Consider the following 19,119-nt stretch of genomic DNA (forward strand, 5'->3'; position numbering starts at 1 on the left):
ATGTTGGTCTGTGTAAGGAGTACAGCCTACAGTTTAATTTTTTGCTTTTGTTACAGGCCCCACCCGGTATTGTGAAAGTGTACCTTTAAGGCCCATTTACACGGCGCGAGTACTCGAATCCGAGTAAGTTACATTTCAGTGTTTGAATGGTGTGCTGAATTGTATGTAACCTCGAAAGCATGCGAGTTAGCTCGCCATGTACAGTCGACCAATTGGAACCCTAGGCCACTCTTCAATCATGTCAAAATGACAAGCAGTAAGAGATTTCTTACAATCTGATTTATAACGGTTCCAATTGGTTGACTGTACAGTCGCCATCAGAATCATCTCAGCGGGCAATGTGCTCATAAATATTGGGACACGCCTCTATTACCAAAGCGTTAAAGTCCGATATTTGTGACCATCTTGCCCGCTCCGATAAAACAGATGCTGAATATATAGTGTAGAATCTTTTGTAGTTTATTTATTATGCAATATTCATATTATAGGTGCAGTAACAAATTGTTTATTTGTATAACTTTTCGTTGTATAAGTGAAATGTGATTAATTGTTGGAAAGACAATATACATTATATTATTCAGTTTTGAGATGATAATATATAACTTTTTCCTAACGCTGCGTTTTAATTTTTTAGTTACGGCAAAGACATAATGTGTATATTATACAACTCCGTATAGACAGATAAAGTATATAAGGCTGTGTCAAGAGATGGCGGTCTATGCACTGTGATTACACATTTTACTTCGACAGTAACTCTTTATAATACTCGATCCTCTTTGGTTACGGGCAAAGACATATGTAACTCCGTATAGACAGATAAAGTCTAAGAAAAAAACGTACCTCAAAACCATACAAAAAAAGGTACGGTGGCCTAGATGGCGATACACCTTTAGGGGACGCTCGGCTAGATGGTGTTAATATTAATATTTGATATTTTAACACATCAAGCTGAGAATATGGGCCAAATTGTCAAAACTGAGGTTCAAAACCAAATATGGGCCAAATTTTCAAAACTGAGGTTTTAAGCTTGTGTCGAGAGATGGCAGTCTATGCACTGTGATTACACATTTTACTTCGACAGTAACTCTCTATAATACTCGATCCTCTTTGGTTACGGTAACCGTTATTTGAATTATTGTGTTGGGATTGTTCTGAAATGATGTAGTTTATTAAAATTGAATCAGAAATGCAATACTATGTTACCATAGCACTGATCTTATGATAGGTCGTGAATAGTCCATGGAAATTCGATGATATAAGAAGACAAACTTTTTGTATCTGTATTTGTTTGAAAATGAGTAAGGTGCATTAGGGTAATTCCGAAAGTCGTCTAATTACGAAAGTCGCATAAAAATCACCATTATTTCCATCATATCAAGATTCCCCTTTCGGAATTACCAGTGTATTTCTGTCATTCGGAATTACCCTAATGCACCCTATTAATGTCAATCGGAAGGTAAGGTCAGCAATAACACTCATAGGTAACACTTAAAATACTTGTCATGAACAAGCTTTCTATTATTATTTTATCTAAAGGTATCTATTACAATGTAAATAAGAAGCATATGATATTTCATAATTTATTTATAACTGAGATCACAAACCACTTACAATTTACCTCCTACTATTCAGCCAAACAAAGTGAGTACAGTCCACAGAAAATTTTATACAGTACGTTACGAAAAAACTACTTATATTAATTTAATCCTATATACTTAAAAACAATATGTAAACAAATAATATAAACCAGTTGTAACTGGAAACAATACGTCCAATTGTTGCCTACAAATTAAGTTACATATAGGCATTGTTGTTACATTTATGTAAACACACATATAAGTACCGTCTAATGGGATAACTCTATTATTAAGCTTTAATGTTACTTCAAATTACAAGCAATAGTGATAGACTCCTATTTATTAAGGCGCACCCTCACCGCTGTTGTGTTGAACAATACTGTGCACTCCGCAGTTACATGTTCCTAATGTTATCGTATTGCAGTTTTGCTCCACAAAAGGTACGTAACTACGGTGTGGATGCACCTTTAGATTATTAGGCAGTCTACAACTCCACAGCAAGATGCGTGGCGAACCAATCCTCTCTGCCGATGCAACCGCGCGCGCGGCCTCGTCCGTGGCACTTGTACATCGGCCATTTGCCGTGCAAAGGGAATTATCTCTTGTCTTGTCGTGTCTTATAACGGGCAAAATTGAAAGTTGTCAACTATCATAGTTTAACTATTGCTAAATATACGATATTGTGGCAAAAGTACTACAGAATCATATTAAGTCACCCCATTTTACGGTAAGCATAAAGATGTTACACATGTCTAGCTTTGACCGAGTGCTCTAATAAGATCGTGATCGATAGTTGTAACGATCCTTTCCAGACTTGCTAGCATGAGTTGCATTTTCACGCAAAATAAATTTGATGATAATTCATTTGTTTTGAACAAGCTTATTACGTTGTCTGTCATTTACGTCCAGTCCGCGGCCTAAGGCACATGTAGATCCTTCCTTATGTATCTATATTTATGGACGCACGACTCCAAACACCCTGGAAGACTACAAGTATGACTTGGGCGAAAGGTCGTAACTTAATCTACTAGAAAGACCTTCAAAGTAAGCGCGAGAACGCAATTCATGCTAGACAGTCTTCTGTTAAGAGGGGTATGCACTCGGCCAGTAACTCTCATCTAGTCGAAGTCCTCATCCGAGTCTGTACGCAGCACGCTGTCGGAGCCGGAGCCAGGCTCGCTGTCCACAGCGATCGCACTGCAACAGAAACACCAACGTCAAATAGTGATGACCAATGTGGACAATCATATGGATATATATGTAAGGCCGTAAGCAGCCGACGACGTATCATGCTTCCAATTTTATCACTTATCTATGTGGATAAAATATCCGTCACGCTGTGGCAAGTATGTCAGTGTGAGAGTGACATGTCTTATCCACGTGGATAAGTGATAAAATTGCAAGCATAATACGCCGGCAGGACGCTAGTAGCAATGAGGCTGGAGAGCGGCAAATCAGGACTAGCCAAGGGTACCTATATACAATTTGTTAATGCTCTGACGAGCGGTACGCAATTGCTTATACCTACCAATACAGCCTGTTCTGCGCACAGCTTACGACCCATTTCTCCAAACTGGCCCCGTAGCCGAATGGCATTTCTCCGACGCCAAACGAAAGCGATACGCCGCTGGCTCTGTCGCGCCAATACGCAAGCGCGATAGAGATAGATATCTACTAGCGCTTCGTTTCGTGAGCGTTTCGTGAGCGATTGTGCCATTCGGCTAGCCACCCTGAAAGTTACAAGTTACAAGCGGAAGTCTCTTTCCAACTTGTAATTGACAACCACTTGTAAATTGTACTACTAACATTGTTACTTAGAAAAGTAGTTATGATACGTGCCTATTGATGGCGAGCTTAATTAAGACATTCTTCTTTAATTGTTAATTGAATTGTATCGATACCCACACGATACCCCTACCTAACGACTCTAATTCTATTAAATTAAAGACAAAGAGCATAAAAACCATGCGAATGATTCAAAAGGATGATCGACCGAGTGCCGTTAGATTTTATAGGTAAGTATGTGATGGTAAAATGTACGTGTCAATAATACAATGTTACCAACATGATTACTTGAAGTTGATTTAAGAAAGTAAATGATAGAAAAAACATAGGTACTAAATCCAGCAGTATGCCCTTTGCATAATCCCCGTGCGGAACACTAAAAGAACGTAATTCTATCTAATTATAATAGCATACACGCCACAATCATTACAAAAATAAACACAAGTTGAGTTAGCGGCGGAGAGATGTAATTGGCAGGGAACTATGTATTAGTATGTATGAGTTTGCAGAACCGTCGCGCTAGGGTCCGTATGCATTTATCACGTTATTAGTCTGGCAAAAAGGGTAAAAAGGGCAAAAACAACCACATCGAGGGGTTATGATTAACTTTTGTTTCATGCTATTCCACTCTGTTGCTGGGTCGGACTTGCCTATTCACCGGCTCGCCATTCAAACTAATTTCAATGATATTTCTGCAAAAAAAAGTTGTTAAGTTCCCACGCGATTGTTTCTAAGTAAAGCTAAATAACATGTTGCATTTTGATTACTTTTATTATTTAAGGAAGCTCATAGCTTGTGTGTGTACCTGCTATATTACCTACTTTATACTTGGCTCCTAACCGCTTTAACATTTTGAGTAAGTGCATAACATGAGAATCATAAGACACAAGTCTTAGTTTGGCTAGAAATATTCAAATGAGTGTTGATTTATGATTCAACTAAGCAATTGAACATGTGTTTAGCAAAAACCCTTTATCTATACATTTCTGCGAAGAGCAGTAGGTGCGATTTACCAATTTGGACATAGGTCCATACCTACTAATAGTCGCGTAACGCGTAAGTGGTTCAAATCAAATGTATTAAATTACCCGTTGAGATCCTTCGTGAGCTGAATATCGTCGGTGGTGGCGGTGTCGTTGAGACCGTTGAGCGCCTCGCAGAAATCGCTGCCCACACTCTGCAGGTGCTGAGTGTTCAGGTGGAAGCCCTGTTGACAGCAAAAACGTACAGCAACCGCTTCCGCATACCCGCCGTCCTTAAACGAACTTAATTAAATAGTTCTCTCAAGTCCCGCTTTTTACCGGCCCCAACACTGTCCACATACATGATGACGTACGGCTAGCGGGAAAAACGAAGCGCAGTATATGTAATACGACCGCGAGCAAAGATGACACACGTTGCAGAGTTTGTTGCGGGCCTTATCGGGAGATCTAGCGGCTAACGAGGCACCGCTATGGACGTATTACCACGCGTCCTGAGAAACGAGAACCATTGCAATGTTGCCCATATCATCCACACGTTCCAAGACACCATTTCTATATCTGCCACGCATTGAAACCTAAACCATAAAACGTAACTTGCAGGGTAATTTTTCCAGTTTAGAAATCCATCATGTTTCGAGGTTGCAAAATTAAGTTATCAACTCATGATATATACTTGAGCAAAAGAGACACCATCATACGTTAACGACCATGGTATCCGAATGCAATAAGTAGTGAGGACGTATAAGATTACGCCCTCGGGTATTTATCCAAGCATGTGATTAATCTTGGAGACATGCGTTAATTTCTAATGGCCTAATGGGGAAACAAGTGTACCAGGATAGTATCACATTTAAATAGCATTAAGCTGGAAGCTACTGCAATATCAGTCGTATAGCTTTGATAACTATTTATGCTACCTATCTCTATAATACAAATCTGATTCATAAGTAGATATACATACACCGTGTTTTTATTGAATTCCGTTAACTTCGGCATATAGTTAGGTCCATTATAGGAAACAGAATGGCATAGTCAGTTTTCTTAAATTAGTATATTTTTCTTAAAAAACCATACACCTGCGATAGATGTTAAGTTCAGTTGCTGTTGAGATACGGGCTTTACAATTAACTCACGCTAAGCAAAGAGAATTGAGTATTATAGAGCGTTACTGTCGAAGTAAAATGTGTAATCACAGTGCATAGACTGCCATCTCTTGACAAAGGCTTAAAACTTTTGAACCTCAGTTTTGACAATTTGGCCCATATTATTAGCTTGATATGTGTTAAAATGTCAAATGCCACCTAGCCCAGCGTCCCCAAAGGTGTAACGCCATCTAGTTCACCGTACCTTTTTCTGTATGGTACTGAGGTACGCTTTTTTCATAGACTTTATCTGTCTAGATGAAGATGTCTTTGCGCTAAGTGTGTCGAAACTATGACATGTCAATCGCATATCGAACACACAAAGCCCGTTTCTTAACAGCAATTGATGTAACATCTATCGCAGGTGTATGGTGTTTTTCAGAAAAAAAGTTACGAATTGAAAAAAAAAAACTATGCTTTTCTGTTTCCTATAATGGACCTAACTAAATGAAGCGAAGTTAACGCAATTCAATAAAAACGCGGTGTATAAGCAAATAATAATTACGCTGAAAGGAATCTGTTGATATGTAACAGGAATTTTCTTTTACTTTGTCGGAGCGTGACAGACTTTACTCTATATGAAAGATTGACATGAGCGACAAAAACGGGATATCGGTCTCTGTAATGTAGGAGTACAGTAAGCTGAGACAGGCAAGGATTATTTCCATCTATGTGAGCGAATGTTGGCGTAATTGGAAGCGGATACTTCGATTATGTCGCTGTGTTACCGATCTCCATGTAGGACAGCGTGGCTATATTAGTATACCTAGGTTGATCTCGATTTCTTTTTCTAATAAGTTTTTTCCAAAAATGACATTTTTGCCACAAGCTTTTATCGCCGCCTGTACCTTTCTTTCAACAGTCATCTACTGCTCTCCGAGACGTTTTTAAAAACCCCTTACTTGATGGGGATACAATGTTTCATAACAGAGTGCCTATGACCACCTTTCTGCTCTATCATCAGATCAGCTCCATGATACCATAATATTGAATTGTCGCGGGATTTACATGTGTGCAAAATTTCAGCTCAATCGGAAACCGGTAAGTGGGTCAAATTTAGCTTCTACGTTTTGACCCAAACTAACAAGGCAAGTTAAATAAAAGCTTTTAAAAATAGGATTAATTAAATTTATACCATATAGTACAAGACACTTTGATGGCGCCAGGCGACGCCTCTCATCTCAAATCAACTCAACCCTAAACTAATCTTGATAGGTAAATGCGATGAGCCTTTATCAAGATAGAAGCCGCAGAAAATTGTCTTTATCTAATAGGCGTGCAACGTGGTACTCACTATTTCTACTCGTAGGTACTATCTTATAGGAGCGCGTGGTGCCACTTTGGCGACAGTGACACCGGCCTTGCTCTCTCGTTCTTACCCCACACAGAAGAGACTCAGAGCCACAGAATTACAGTTAAACCAGAATGAGTAGTTAGGTCAAAAAGTGTGTCCACATGAGAGGTCATTGTTTGGGCTGGTGTCCCTCTCGCACTTACTGACAATGTCAACAATCCGGCCTTCACCACTGGTGGTGCTCGTCATTTTTCTTTAATATATGACATCTTATTTCGATTTTTAATGTTAACATTATTCAGTGACGTCATCACTGTCATACATTGGGGATACCAGTAAATTTTCAAAGTTACTACCAAATCTACCAATAGGGTGAGGTTGCCAACAATGAGCCACCAAAAATTTAAATCTTAATAAGTCAGTCATAATAGGTCCAAATTAATTTTTTTTTATTCAGTGCATTTGTTATTTATCTAGCTCTAAATTTTCATCATTATACCCATTTGAACATATTTTTTAATTATACAAATCTTTGATTTATTGGCATCAAAATAATAACATTATAATTATTTTCCAATTCTTTGAAATATATCGAAATCCTAGTTTGAATATAACACTAAAATAATATAAGAAGTTATAAAGTCAGGTAATATACAGATAAAAATACTACTACTATGGTAACCTCATTAACACTGGCCACACGTGCAAGAGGGACACCAGCCCAAACAATGCCCTCTGATGTGGACCGTTTTCGCTAGTCTGATACGATCACCTTTCTGTCTCAGTGATAAGGTTCAATTTAGTATGGCAAAAAATGTGAATCCACAATCTAGTTTAATAATTCTAAATCTATGCTCAGAGCCTGCACTTTGACAGTTCTACAATCAAAGTCTCAGAAGGTTGAAGGTTGTCTACACCGTATAGAAGAACACAATGACACCATTGTGATACTCCCATACTGGCTATTAGTATTAGTTATGTACCTTGAAAGGTCCTCGATCGAAGCCGCAGAATGTTGCCTCCATCGTATAGGAGCGCGTAACGCCTAGGTGACGCCACACGGTCACACGGGCCGTGCTCTCTCGTTCCCGCTCGACTCGGAACGAGCACGAGCCCAAGGCGAACGCCGGAGAGATGCGATGCATCAATGCTGGCAGCATCTATCGAAATAAATACACATGTTAAATCCTGTATCTAAGGGAACATCTACGTTTGTGGTTGCGTGTTTAAAGTTCACAGGTAACGTTGAAGAACTCTCAAACACTCACCAGGTACTTGACGGGCTCGTCGGGGACGCCGCGGTCGTTGCCGCACCAGCTCTCTGCGCCCGCGCAGCCGTAGAAGAACACGTTCTTCTTGCGCGAGTGCCCGTGATAGTCGCAGTACACGAGTGGCGGCTTCTTCCATACGCGCACCAAATACTCGATTAGGCCCTGAACAATAAACAAATTACAATCTATGTATATTCATGTACCTACATAATTATAATGTAAAGGGCACATAGGCATTTACGTAGGTACTTTTTATATTTTGGGTGTCTGCAAGTTTTTTTTTATTTTGTATAAGTATATGCTATGATATTTAATGTAGGTACATAGGTACCTATACTTGTCAGGTACAACAAATAAAACCTATTATTAAAATTGGACATAAATACATTAATTATAGTATATTTGTTCAATGACGTTTGAACATTTAAAGACAATACATACATATAAGAGGATTAACTCACTAGAGTTTATAGGTATCTACTCTTAATATTATTACTATTCTAATCACATTACAGGCTGTTTAAGTGGAAAAAAACCTCAATTATTTTTATTACGATCGCAAAATATCTACATAATTATGTTCCAAGCGTACTTTACAACCTGAACTCGAGATGTGAAGATACAGAAAATCTCACGATTATAAACGTATCAGTATTAATAAAATGCATTTTAATTACGGTACCTTAGTGTGATAAATAGAAGGATGCAGAACGGGACTCGGCTTGCTCCACCGCCGATTTAAATCTTCATTAGTCAAGCCGCATCGATGGCTGCAACCAAAGAGAATAGACTATTTAGAGGATTATTACATACATAAACATTACAGTCATTACAGACCGCGAAACACGATAGACGGGGCAGGCCGGGGTTCGGGCAGACCAAAAAGGAGATGGCGGGATGACCTGGACGCATTCTACCGAAAATGGTGGGAAAACGTGGTCGAGTGGAAAAAACGAGGGGAGGCCTTTGCCCATCAGTCATCATCATCCTTCTTGCGTTATCCCGGCATTTGCCACGGCTCATGGGAGCCTGGGGTCCGCTTCGACAACAACTAATCCCAAGATTTGGCGTAGGCACTAGTTTTTAAGAAAGCGACTGCCATCTGACCTTCCAACCCGAAGGCTGCACTAGACCTTACTGGAATTAGTCCGGTTTCCTCACGATGTTTTCCTTGACCGAAAAGCGACTGGCAAATATCAAATAACATTTCGCATATAAATTCCGAAAAACTCATTGGTGCGGGCCTATGCCCATCAGTGGGACACTAAAAGAGGCTAATAAAAAAAAACATCTAACATACATAGATGAAGTTGCGCCTGTATTTAAAATAAATAAATATTGGGGACACCTTACACAGATCAACTTAGCCCCAAACTAAGCAAAGCTTGTACTATATGGGTGCTAAGTGACGATATACCCACTTAAATAGATAAATACATACTTATATAAGTACATAGAAGACATCCATGACGCAGGAACAAATATCTGTGCTCATCACACAAATAAATGCCCTCACCGGGATTCGGACCCCGGACCGCGGCTTAGCAGGCAGTGTCACTTGGTACAGGACTAGGCAGAGCACATGAAACTCTTCAAATTTCACTTCAACACTTATCGAAATTATGACATCGCAGTGACACGACGTTGCTAGCCCACTGCCCACAACACGATTGAACCCAAACTCCAACGACTTCTACGTCACTCACAGGAGGAAATGGGGTGGTGAAATTCTTAGCCACCACAGGGGATGATTGTTAAAGTAAAATCTCTCGACACATTTGAACCACAGTTTTGACCCATATATTGTTTGACCCATATATACACCGTGTTTTGTTTGTTTTCCGTTAAATTCGACACGTTGTTAGGTTCATTATCAGGAACCATCCTGTATATAACTTTTAGTTAAATTCGCTAAAAAATTTTTTCATCGTTTTCATACATAATAAGTGAATTAATCAGTGTGAGAGACCCTTAAGAATAACATTCAAGTTAGTGTTAAGTGATTGACGGCACATGTCACAAGTTCACAACAAATAACATTAGGAATTGGTAAAGGCTGTTACACACGTGTAAGTACAGTAATTATCTTAATTTTTTTAATAACTCGATAATCGTAAAAGTTACGACGCTTGTTTCTTAGAGAAATTAATTGTATTTGATCTAAAGAACCTTCCCTTAAAGTTAACGGAATTTCAATAAAAACAGGTTGTAGTGTAGGTATAATTACACTTGATGAGTAAGGTACAGCGGGTTAATTCCGACTGGGGGACAAATGCAACTGATCCATTGTTTTCCATGTTTTACAATGTTTGCATTATTAAATTGAGTGCCCACTGGCAATAGTGTAATAATGGAAAAAATGGATCAGTTATAATTGCCCCCCAGTCGATATTTGCCCCGCTGTACCTTATGTGTTATTTAAGATTTAAAAATATTAGGGAATATTAGCGCCATCTAATATGTGCGGCGACATCTGAACGAGCATACAATTTTCTTGATATATATCCTAAATAGGATACGTATATTTCTAATTTTTATTAGTCTTATACGGAGTTATCCATGTCTTTGGCTGCAACAAGGATTAACATGAGACGGGATCGAGATAGGGGCGAATTTATCAAACGGACACCGAGTCTTCTGGACGTGGATGTGTCCACCGCCTGTCGTCCGGAACTAATTAAATGTGCAAAACTGACACGCGATCTAGCTGCATCTACATAATATAGAGATACCTACATCAGTACTTACAAACCTGCAACTCCTGCAAGCATGTGAAGGGTTGTCGCTCGACTCCATACATCTTGTGTGACTCTAAGCGTGGACTCGCGCGCAAAACGCAACTTATGCTAGCTGGTCAGTGCTTTGCTAACATGTTAATAGTTTATCCATAGCACGGTTGTCTGTTCGGAAAGTCAAGAGTCGTGAAATGTATGGGGTCTAAACGGACTCTATATTAGTTTTGTTCGTAACGCAACTTTTTTACGCACCCAGAACGTGCTTTAGTTTCTCTAGAATCTATAAATTTTAACGTTGGTTCGACATTTTGCACGTATTTCTTTTACAGTTATTTTATAAAGCATTTCTTCATCTTGTTACCGACAGACCAATATCGTCCGGCAAACTGATTGTCAGATTGGGCCCTTAAGTGTAACTGCATCTGACCTAATGGTTGCAAAACGAAACACAAAACGCGCATCGAATTCTCATTTTATTACAAAACTTAGCACGCTTTTATAGCGACGGTCAATGCATTAGATGCGCGACACGCTCGCGTCGACAGCAACATTGATATTAAATAAATGATAATTGATTCTTGGGCTTTATAAGGTCAGTCTCAGGAAGAGCTTTGAGGGACAGTTTAATATGACAAGCTATTAAATAAAACGAATGACTGGCCACGTAGGAATTCGTCGCGGCGCGGAGCTCCCCGGCGGAAGTATGCCGCCTGGAACCAATAACCCAGGGCTTTACTGGCTGTGCAATTACAATAAGAGGCAATCACGAATATTAATCGGATAGAACAAAGGCTCAACTACTGGTCACAGCCATCAGTCTGTTTAGGCGAATGTTCAAGCAAAATTGTGTTACCAAATCAGGATCTCGAAATATTTTTTAATCATTTTCAATCTCCGTTTTTCCAACGCGTATTCTTCATTAATTTTGATTAAATAACAGTCAGACCTGGAGCATTATTGCGTTTTTATATGTATTGGGTTGGTAAGAAAGTAATGAGCGAATCATAATCAATATTGTAATTTTTATTTAATATATTATTTTAATCATTTATCAAAAATATAACGGCCTTCGTTATCTACTACTTGTCTCCATCGTTCTGGTAAAGAATGAATAGCATCGGCGAAGAAGTTCTTAGGTTTAGATTCAAAAAACTCAGCTATGTACTGTCGTAGATGGGCTTGATCATCGAACTTTTTTTCATTCAAGGCATTGCTTAGCGATCTGAACAATGCGTAATCCGTAGGTGCCAAGTCTGGAGAGTACGGTGGATGAGGTATCACTTTTCAACCTAGCTCCAATAGCTTTAGCCGAGTCACTTTTGCAATGTGTGGGCGAGCATTGTCGTGTAAGAAAAAAACTTTAGCATGCTGTGGACGATTCTGACACATTTTTTTGGTTTAAATTTTCAAGCTGATTACAGTATACTGATGCGGTAACAGTTATTCCACTTGGTAGGAGTTCCCAGTGAATAATACCATGAATATCCCACCAAACGGACAGCATAACTTTTTTCGGGTGAGGCTCTGTTTTTGGTGCCTCTATTCCTTTTTCGTTTGGAGCCACTGACGTTTGCGTGTGTGATTTATATATAAGACCCATTTTCCATCTCCAGTGATAAGATGGTCCAACCAGTTGAATGTGCGGCGAAAAGACAGAAGTTGTATGCAGATATCGGCACGGCGGTTTAGTTGATCTCTATCAAGTTCGTGCGGTATCCAAACACTGTATTTGTAGTTTTTTCCCAACTCGTGTAAATGTGTTTCTATGGTGACATGAGAGCAGCCTAACTCGGTAGTAAGAGTACGACTCGTTAGCCTCGGATCTCCTTCAATTAAGGTTTTTAATTTGGCTACATCAATCTTCACCGGTCGACCAGACTTAGGTTGATCTGATAATGAAAAGTCGCCACTACGAAACCGCTGGAACCATCGTTTCGCCGTGGCCTCAGACACAACTTCAGGAGCAACACGCTGACATATATTACGCACTGCTTCGGCGGCTGAATGGCCAGACTGAAATTCATATAGTAAGCAATGCCTTACATGCACTTTTAATTCGTCCATTTTCTTCCTTATATTAGCTCGGCGACAGCTAGTGAATGACTGACGAGAAACTGTGCGACTCGCCCTTTATATACTTTCGACCATAGAAGATTCTAGAACTCTCTCAAAAATTTTATGTGGAATTCAATCGATCGCTCATTACTTTCTTACCAACCCAATAATTATGTTTAATGAATTTTCATCAACGCGTTTCGGCGTCTCCAGACAGACCAAAATAATAAATCGAAAGATAAATGATTTGTTGTTGTCAGCATAAAGTCACGTACGAGACGGTAAATTTGGAACCAAATTTATGATTGGAGTTATCATTCTTCAGACCAGACATGTCTGACAGTTCATTACGTTTTTATGTCAAAAATAAAAATAAAGATTTAGGTAGGTAAGATTCCATTTAAGTTCTGGTAAAGAATGAATAGCATCGGCGAAGAAGTTCTTAGGTTTAGATTCAAAAAACTCAGCTATGTACTGTCGTAGATGGGCTTGATCATCGAACTTTTTTTCATTTAAGGCATTGCTTAGCGATCTGAACAATGCGTAATCCGTAGGTGCCAAGTCTGGAGAGTACGGTGGATGAGGTATCACTTTTCAACCTAGCTCCAATAGCTTTAGCCGAGTCACTTTTGCAATGTGTGGGCGAGCATTGTCGTGTAAGAAAAAAACTTTAGCATGCTGTGGACGATTCTGACAGATTTTTTGGTTTAAATTTTCAAGCTGATTACAGTATACTGATGCGGTAACAGTCATTCCACTTGGTAGGAGTTCCCAGTGAATAATACCATGAATATCCCACCAAACGGACAGCATAACTTTTTTCGGGTGAGGCTCTGTTTTTGGTGCCTCTATTCCTTTTTCGTTTGGAGCTAGCCACTGACGTTTGCGTGTGTGATTTATATATAAGACCCATTTTCCATCTCCAGTGATAAGATGGTCCAACCAGTTGAATGTGCGGCGAAAAGACAGAAGTTGTATGCAGATATCGGCACGGCGGTTTAGTTGATCTCTATCAAGTTCGTGCGGTATCCAAACACTGTATTTGTAGTTTTTTCCCAACTCGTGTAAATGTGTTTCTATGGTGACATGAGAGCAGCTTAACTCGGTAGTAAGAGTACGACTCGTTAGCCTCGGATCTCCTTCAATTAAGGTTTTTAATTTGGCTACATCAATATTCACCGGTCGACCAGATTTAGGTTGATCTGATAATGAAAAGTCGCCACTACGAAACCGCTGGAACCATCGTTTCGCCGTGGCCTCAGACACAACTTCAGGAGCAACACGCTGACATATATTACGCACTGCTTCGGCGGCTGAATGGCAAGACTGAAATTCATATAGTAAGCAATGCCTTACATGCACTTTTAATTCGTCCATTTTCTTCCTTATATTAGCTCGGCGACAGCTAGTGAATGACTGACGAGAAACTGTGCGACTCGCCCTTTATATACTTTCGACCATAGAAGATTCTAGAACTCTCTCAAAAATTTTATGTGGAATTCAATCGATCGCTCATTACTTTCTTACCAACCCAATAATTATGTTTAATGAATTTTCATCAACGCGTTTCGGCGTCTCCAGACAGACCAAAATAATAAATCGAAAGATAAATGATTTGTTGTTGTCAGCATAAAGTCACGTACGAGACGGTAAATTTGGAACCAAATTTATGATAAGAGTTTTGAATGATTCACGGTTATTTTCATTAGAAAAATCAAAAAGGTAATCACGGTCTATATCCCGGTCAATATAAGTCTACCAAATTTATGATTGGAGTTATCATTCTTCAGACCAGACATGTCTGACAGTTCATTACGTTTTTATGTCAAAAATAAAAATAAAGATTTAGGTAGGTAAGATTCCATTTAAGATGATAAATATCCGAGCTTTACTCGCGAAACATACTAAAACGTAAAAATGCGCGTTTTACTAGAGATAAAACACATGAACAGAAAATTGAAAACTCACGAACAGAAAAATTTCATCGAAACGCTTAACTGTTTGCGAAATCATCGAAATATAATAATAAATATAAACCGTTGAAGGTAGATAAATATCAGATACCTTTAAAAATAAATTAACAAAGTATTAGAGGTAGGTGATTGGGTAAATTTGTTTGTTAACGTTGGGTAAACAAATAATCTAACTGTGTTTGCAGAAATTATGTAACGCTTGTACCTGTTCCGCCTGCAAATATTACCGACACGTAAATTTAGCTATTGCATTGTGTAGAGTACGGTACCGCATCTGTCGGGAAGGAAAGAACCTCTTAAATTGTGTCATTATTTACAGCTAGGTAACTTCAGCTGAGTGCGTCTGCAATCTACAACGATTCACTACAGCTCTCCCGTTATTAAAGGGCAATTCTTATCGTGTACGTGCTTCTGGCTGGTATAATAGCATTCGCTACTCAGTCCATACACAATGTAACGGAGCAGAAAACAGTCACACATATTACCAATTTATATAAATTATCACACGCCAACGCGTCCTGGAACTGGAAAAGTGCCGTAATATTAAAACAAAAACTTAACTGCCCCTCAAAATGACTTCCTGAGAAAGTCGTGGTCACCGTGTTTTAAATTCACACCTCAAAGATCTTGATAAAATGAACGAGGCAAGGCGGATCGACAAATTATTTCTGAGATTGTACATGTTTCGTATGCTCCGGATTTTATAACGCGGCAGCGTTTTGAGATTCTTTCGTTTACAAGATTCATCCTTAAATATGTCACCTATTTACGCAGACAGTTTTTGTGCGTTTCGCTTACATAACATCTCATAAGTATGCATGTTATTTTATTTTGCAGAATTAAATGCAAATACACGTCTATCACTGGATAGCCGCGGGATATTGCGCTCATTTTTTCCTGACGGAATGGTCGGGCGTTCGTCCAATTAGGAGTGGTCGTGGCGCATCATTAGTGGGAGCGGGCACGCTGGCCCTGCCGCGGCCTTCGCCCGCCGACCGGTTGCGCATCTTTTACTCTAATCAGGGAAAAAAATATGCGCCGGCCGCATGCGCGAACGAAAGCGAACAAGCGAGAAGTTGCAACCCGCCTGCCGTGTTTTATGGTAGATTGTTGCGGTACCATGGGCGCAATGAACAGGGCTGTAGACAACTCTGGGCGTAATTAGAAAAATCTGGTTTTAAAACTATAAGCTACATAAGCGAAGTCTCTCGTGGACTCTAATGAAGGTATTGAATAGCGTTCATGTTCGGACTTCCGGTGGTGTTAGGTGCTCATGTTGAAAAAGGAAACAGACAATCTTTATATGGCTGTTTAATTCCCTAAAATTATACGTATGATACCCCTGGAGGAACCATCAAACATTAATACAAAAAAAGACTGTACAAATGAAAATCTACACTGCTTGATTGGCAAATGATTGATCTCTCTGGCGTCCCCAATCTGGGTAAACAGGAGAAATGGCTATTCGTATGCGGAGGCTCTAGAGGCGTCAACCCTGCAGGCAGGCAGGTAGGGCGCAGAGTCGGAGTCGCCGCGCGGCTGGTTCAAGGGTCCGCCCGCCCATCTATTTATAGCGCGCGCCGGCGATGCTATCGGCCACGCAGCCCGCGCTGCCCGCACCGCCCTCGACGCACCCCTCGCATAACGCTCGCCCAATAAATAGACCAAAGATGCACTGCCATTTTATATTTATTCCGACTATTTATAACGTAATGACCATTGTTTCAGGCTCAGGTGGAATTAATAGCCGGCAGGCTATTTTAGTGCCACGCTCGAGATCGTCGTTACTTTGATAAATTGCACGTCGATAAAACAGGAATGCCATTCGCATTGCAATTGATACGTAGAGATAGTAATATTTCAATGGTGATAAATATCTACATCGACGGTTTAGATAAGTCGGCGTGGGGGAGCGGGGCACACGTCAGGCTCATCCGTATGCGTGTGCGCAGCTTCCTGCTGCGCGCCGCCGCCACCATCAGGTCTCGATTGTTAACTTTTTTGCTGTGGTTTTTTATCTACGTTGTTTTAGATGTCCACAAGACGGGTGCTAAGTCTAGCAGCGCGGACACTCGCTACACTCGGCGGGCCGCCGATGCCGTGTCGCGCGCTCCGGGCTGGCACCGGACACAGCGGAGTTATTTACGATAGTCGCGAGACAATCGCCGGCCTTATCCGGTGCCCCGCGACAACGACAATAACATGACGTGGCTGTCTTCATTAAATACCTCCTTAGGAATTATCACACGTGCCTAGTTTATTCTTGGCGCGCTGAATCACCGTGTTCCGGGCGAATTATGATAACTTTGGATTGTGTATTCAACAAAGTGCTCATGCTTCTGGTTAATCATATTATAGTTGTTGCTATTTGTATGCCTATAACATAAATTCGTAACACAACGGTTGGATTTTCAGGGCTCGTTGAAGGCATGTGATTCAATGTCCGTGTTCTAACGGAGTTTCTTCACATTGATTTCTTTTGCGGGTGTGGCGGAAGACACAGAGAACCTCCTATAGAGTGGCAGTCTTGTATATTTGGTTCGCGATACGAGTCACCAGTGTTTGGGGTGCGAGGAGCGGGCGGGGAATGTGTTAAGCGCGCTGTGATTGGCCGTTTCAAGGACGGCGGGCAGTCGCGCCAGATGAAAAGGGACAGAAGTATGACTGTCCCTCTACTGACGCGTGCCAATGTTTCTATGCCGGCTCTGAATAAATTATAAATATGACTTATTTGTGGAATGTAATGCCGTCTGTTTTTAAATTTGAGCTTCTTGTTACCTTTCCACACCATTTCACACTACAGGTGGACATCTTTAAGGCATCAAAATACCCTTTTCCAATTTTTTTGTGCGAAAAACACGCGCTGCTTTCGGGTCTGTTACTTGGTCGATACTGATCGGGCACGGCGAGCGCCCGCGCTTATATCAGTGCAAATACTAGGAAGGCTGGCCACCGCGAGTCGTCTTGTAATAGATGTCTATAGGGGTTGGTCTGTGGGCGGAAGAGCAATTCGCTGCAGAAGACAGTTCAACGACACGCCGCCGCCGCGCCCGTTTTGCTGAGCCTTCGCGCGTCCTTCAAGGGACGTTGTTTCAATCGGTTAACGAGCAGAGGCGTTCCAACGAACTCTTGCCACTGATCTTTTACTTTACGAGATATAGTCAGGAATGAAGAGATATGCAGCAGACACAAGATGGCTGACATTGACCGTAGGATCGTCAAACTTGTCATCGGCTGGATGATACGAGGGCCCGTAAAATACTAAAATGGCCACCATGGATGGAAACGAACAGTACTTGTTTGTAGATGAAGTCTTCCTCATAATAGAAGGACGACAAAATTTACGAGAGTATATTGGAAGAAGGCGATATAACCAAGTAGGTAATACTGTATGGGTCATTAGGCGATGTCTATACTCGTACTTAGCAATAGTTTTCAATGGGCTGATATGTCGAAGTAGACTGGTTGGCCAGAGTTTGAATCGTCATCACTCGCCGTGTAATGGGAAACATACGTCCAGGAATGCGTCTATTACTTTAATCACATACTTAGATTTATTTCCCTGATTACGCGCCTTCTTAAAGGCGGCTTAAACAACCTTAGAGTATTGCAAAGTTATGAGCTTATTATTCCCTTATCGGTCAGGATCCTCCCTTTCATGGTGTCGGCTATGTGACAAAGTTTAATAAATAAGCACCATTAATGTAAATTAACATCGATCAAGCGTGTAATGTAGCTGGTTATCTTCCTTTCTCGTAATCTTAATCAGTTCTTACAGTTTCCCATGGGGAAATGGTGAACATTTGTACAGGTAGGTAGTTTATTCCTATACACATGTTGCACATCAATCCAAGTGTATATGTAGTTCCTTTTAGATTACTAATTTTAAGAGCCGAGATTACAATTTGTTGAATTGTTGTTCGATTTTTCGTTGATATAACAGCAATCTGAGATGACTTACTTAATCGTCTATAGCTATTAGCTAAGTATTTGATAACCTAAACACAAAATTTAAATTTTGAAAAAACCCCCGACCGCGACATCGAGTGGACCGATTTTCATGAAACATGTCTGAGAACACTCCCGACTAACTCAGCTTTCAAACAAAAAAAAGTAAATATAAATCGGTTCATCCGTTCGGGAGCTACGATACCACAGACAGACACACACACACAGACAGACAGACAAACAGACAGACAGACACGTCAAACTTATAACACCCCGTCGTTTTTGCGTCGGGGGTTAGAAACTGACATTCGACTTTCCGGAGACGGCGTGTACCTACGTAAGGACCGTTTAAATCA

General features: G+C 40.4%; 1 protein-coding gene across 1 annotated transcript in view; it reads right to left on the reverse strand.

Moving 5' to 3' along the window:
- Window positions 1-1,566: 1,566 nt before the first annotated feature.
- The window catches only part of LOC125225363 (cytosolic carboxypeptidase 1-like), an 89,006-nt gene continuing 71,453 nt past the window's right edge, over window positions 1,567-19,119 (reverse strand). The window contains 5 exon segments of the mRNA XM_048129041.1: window positions 1,567-2,774; window positions 4,451-4,569; window positions 7,765-7,941; window positions 8,050-8,214; window positions 8,735-8,822. Coding sequence (XP_047984998.1) covers window positions 2,696-2,774; window positions 4,451-4,569; window positions 7,765-7,941; window positions 8,050-8,214; window positions 8,735-8,822 — 628 coding nt within the window. The 3' untranslated portion in view covers window positions 1,567-2,695.

This window comes from Leguminivora glycinivorella, chromosome 4 (assembly GCF_023078275.1).
Source record: "Leguminivora glycinivorella isolate SPB_JAAS2020 chromosome 4, LegGlyc_1.1, whole genome shotgun sequence".
NCBI classification, from domain to species: domain Eukaryota; kingdom Metazoa; phylum Arthropoda; class Insecta; order Lepidoptera; family Tortricidae; genus Leguminivora; species Leguminivora glycinivorella.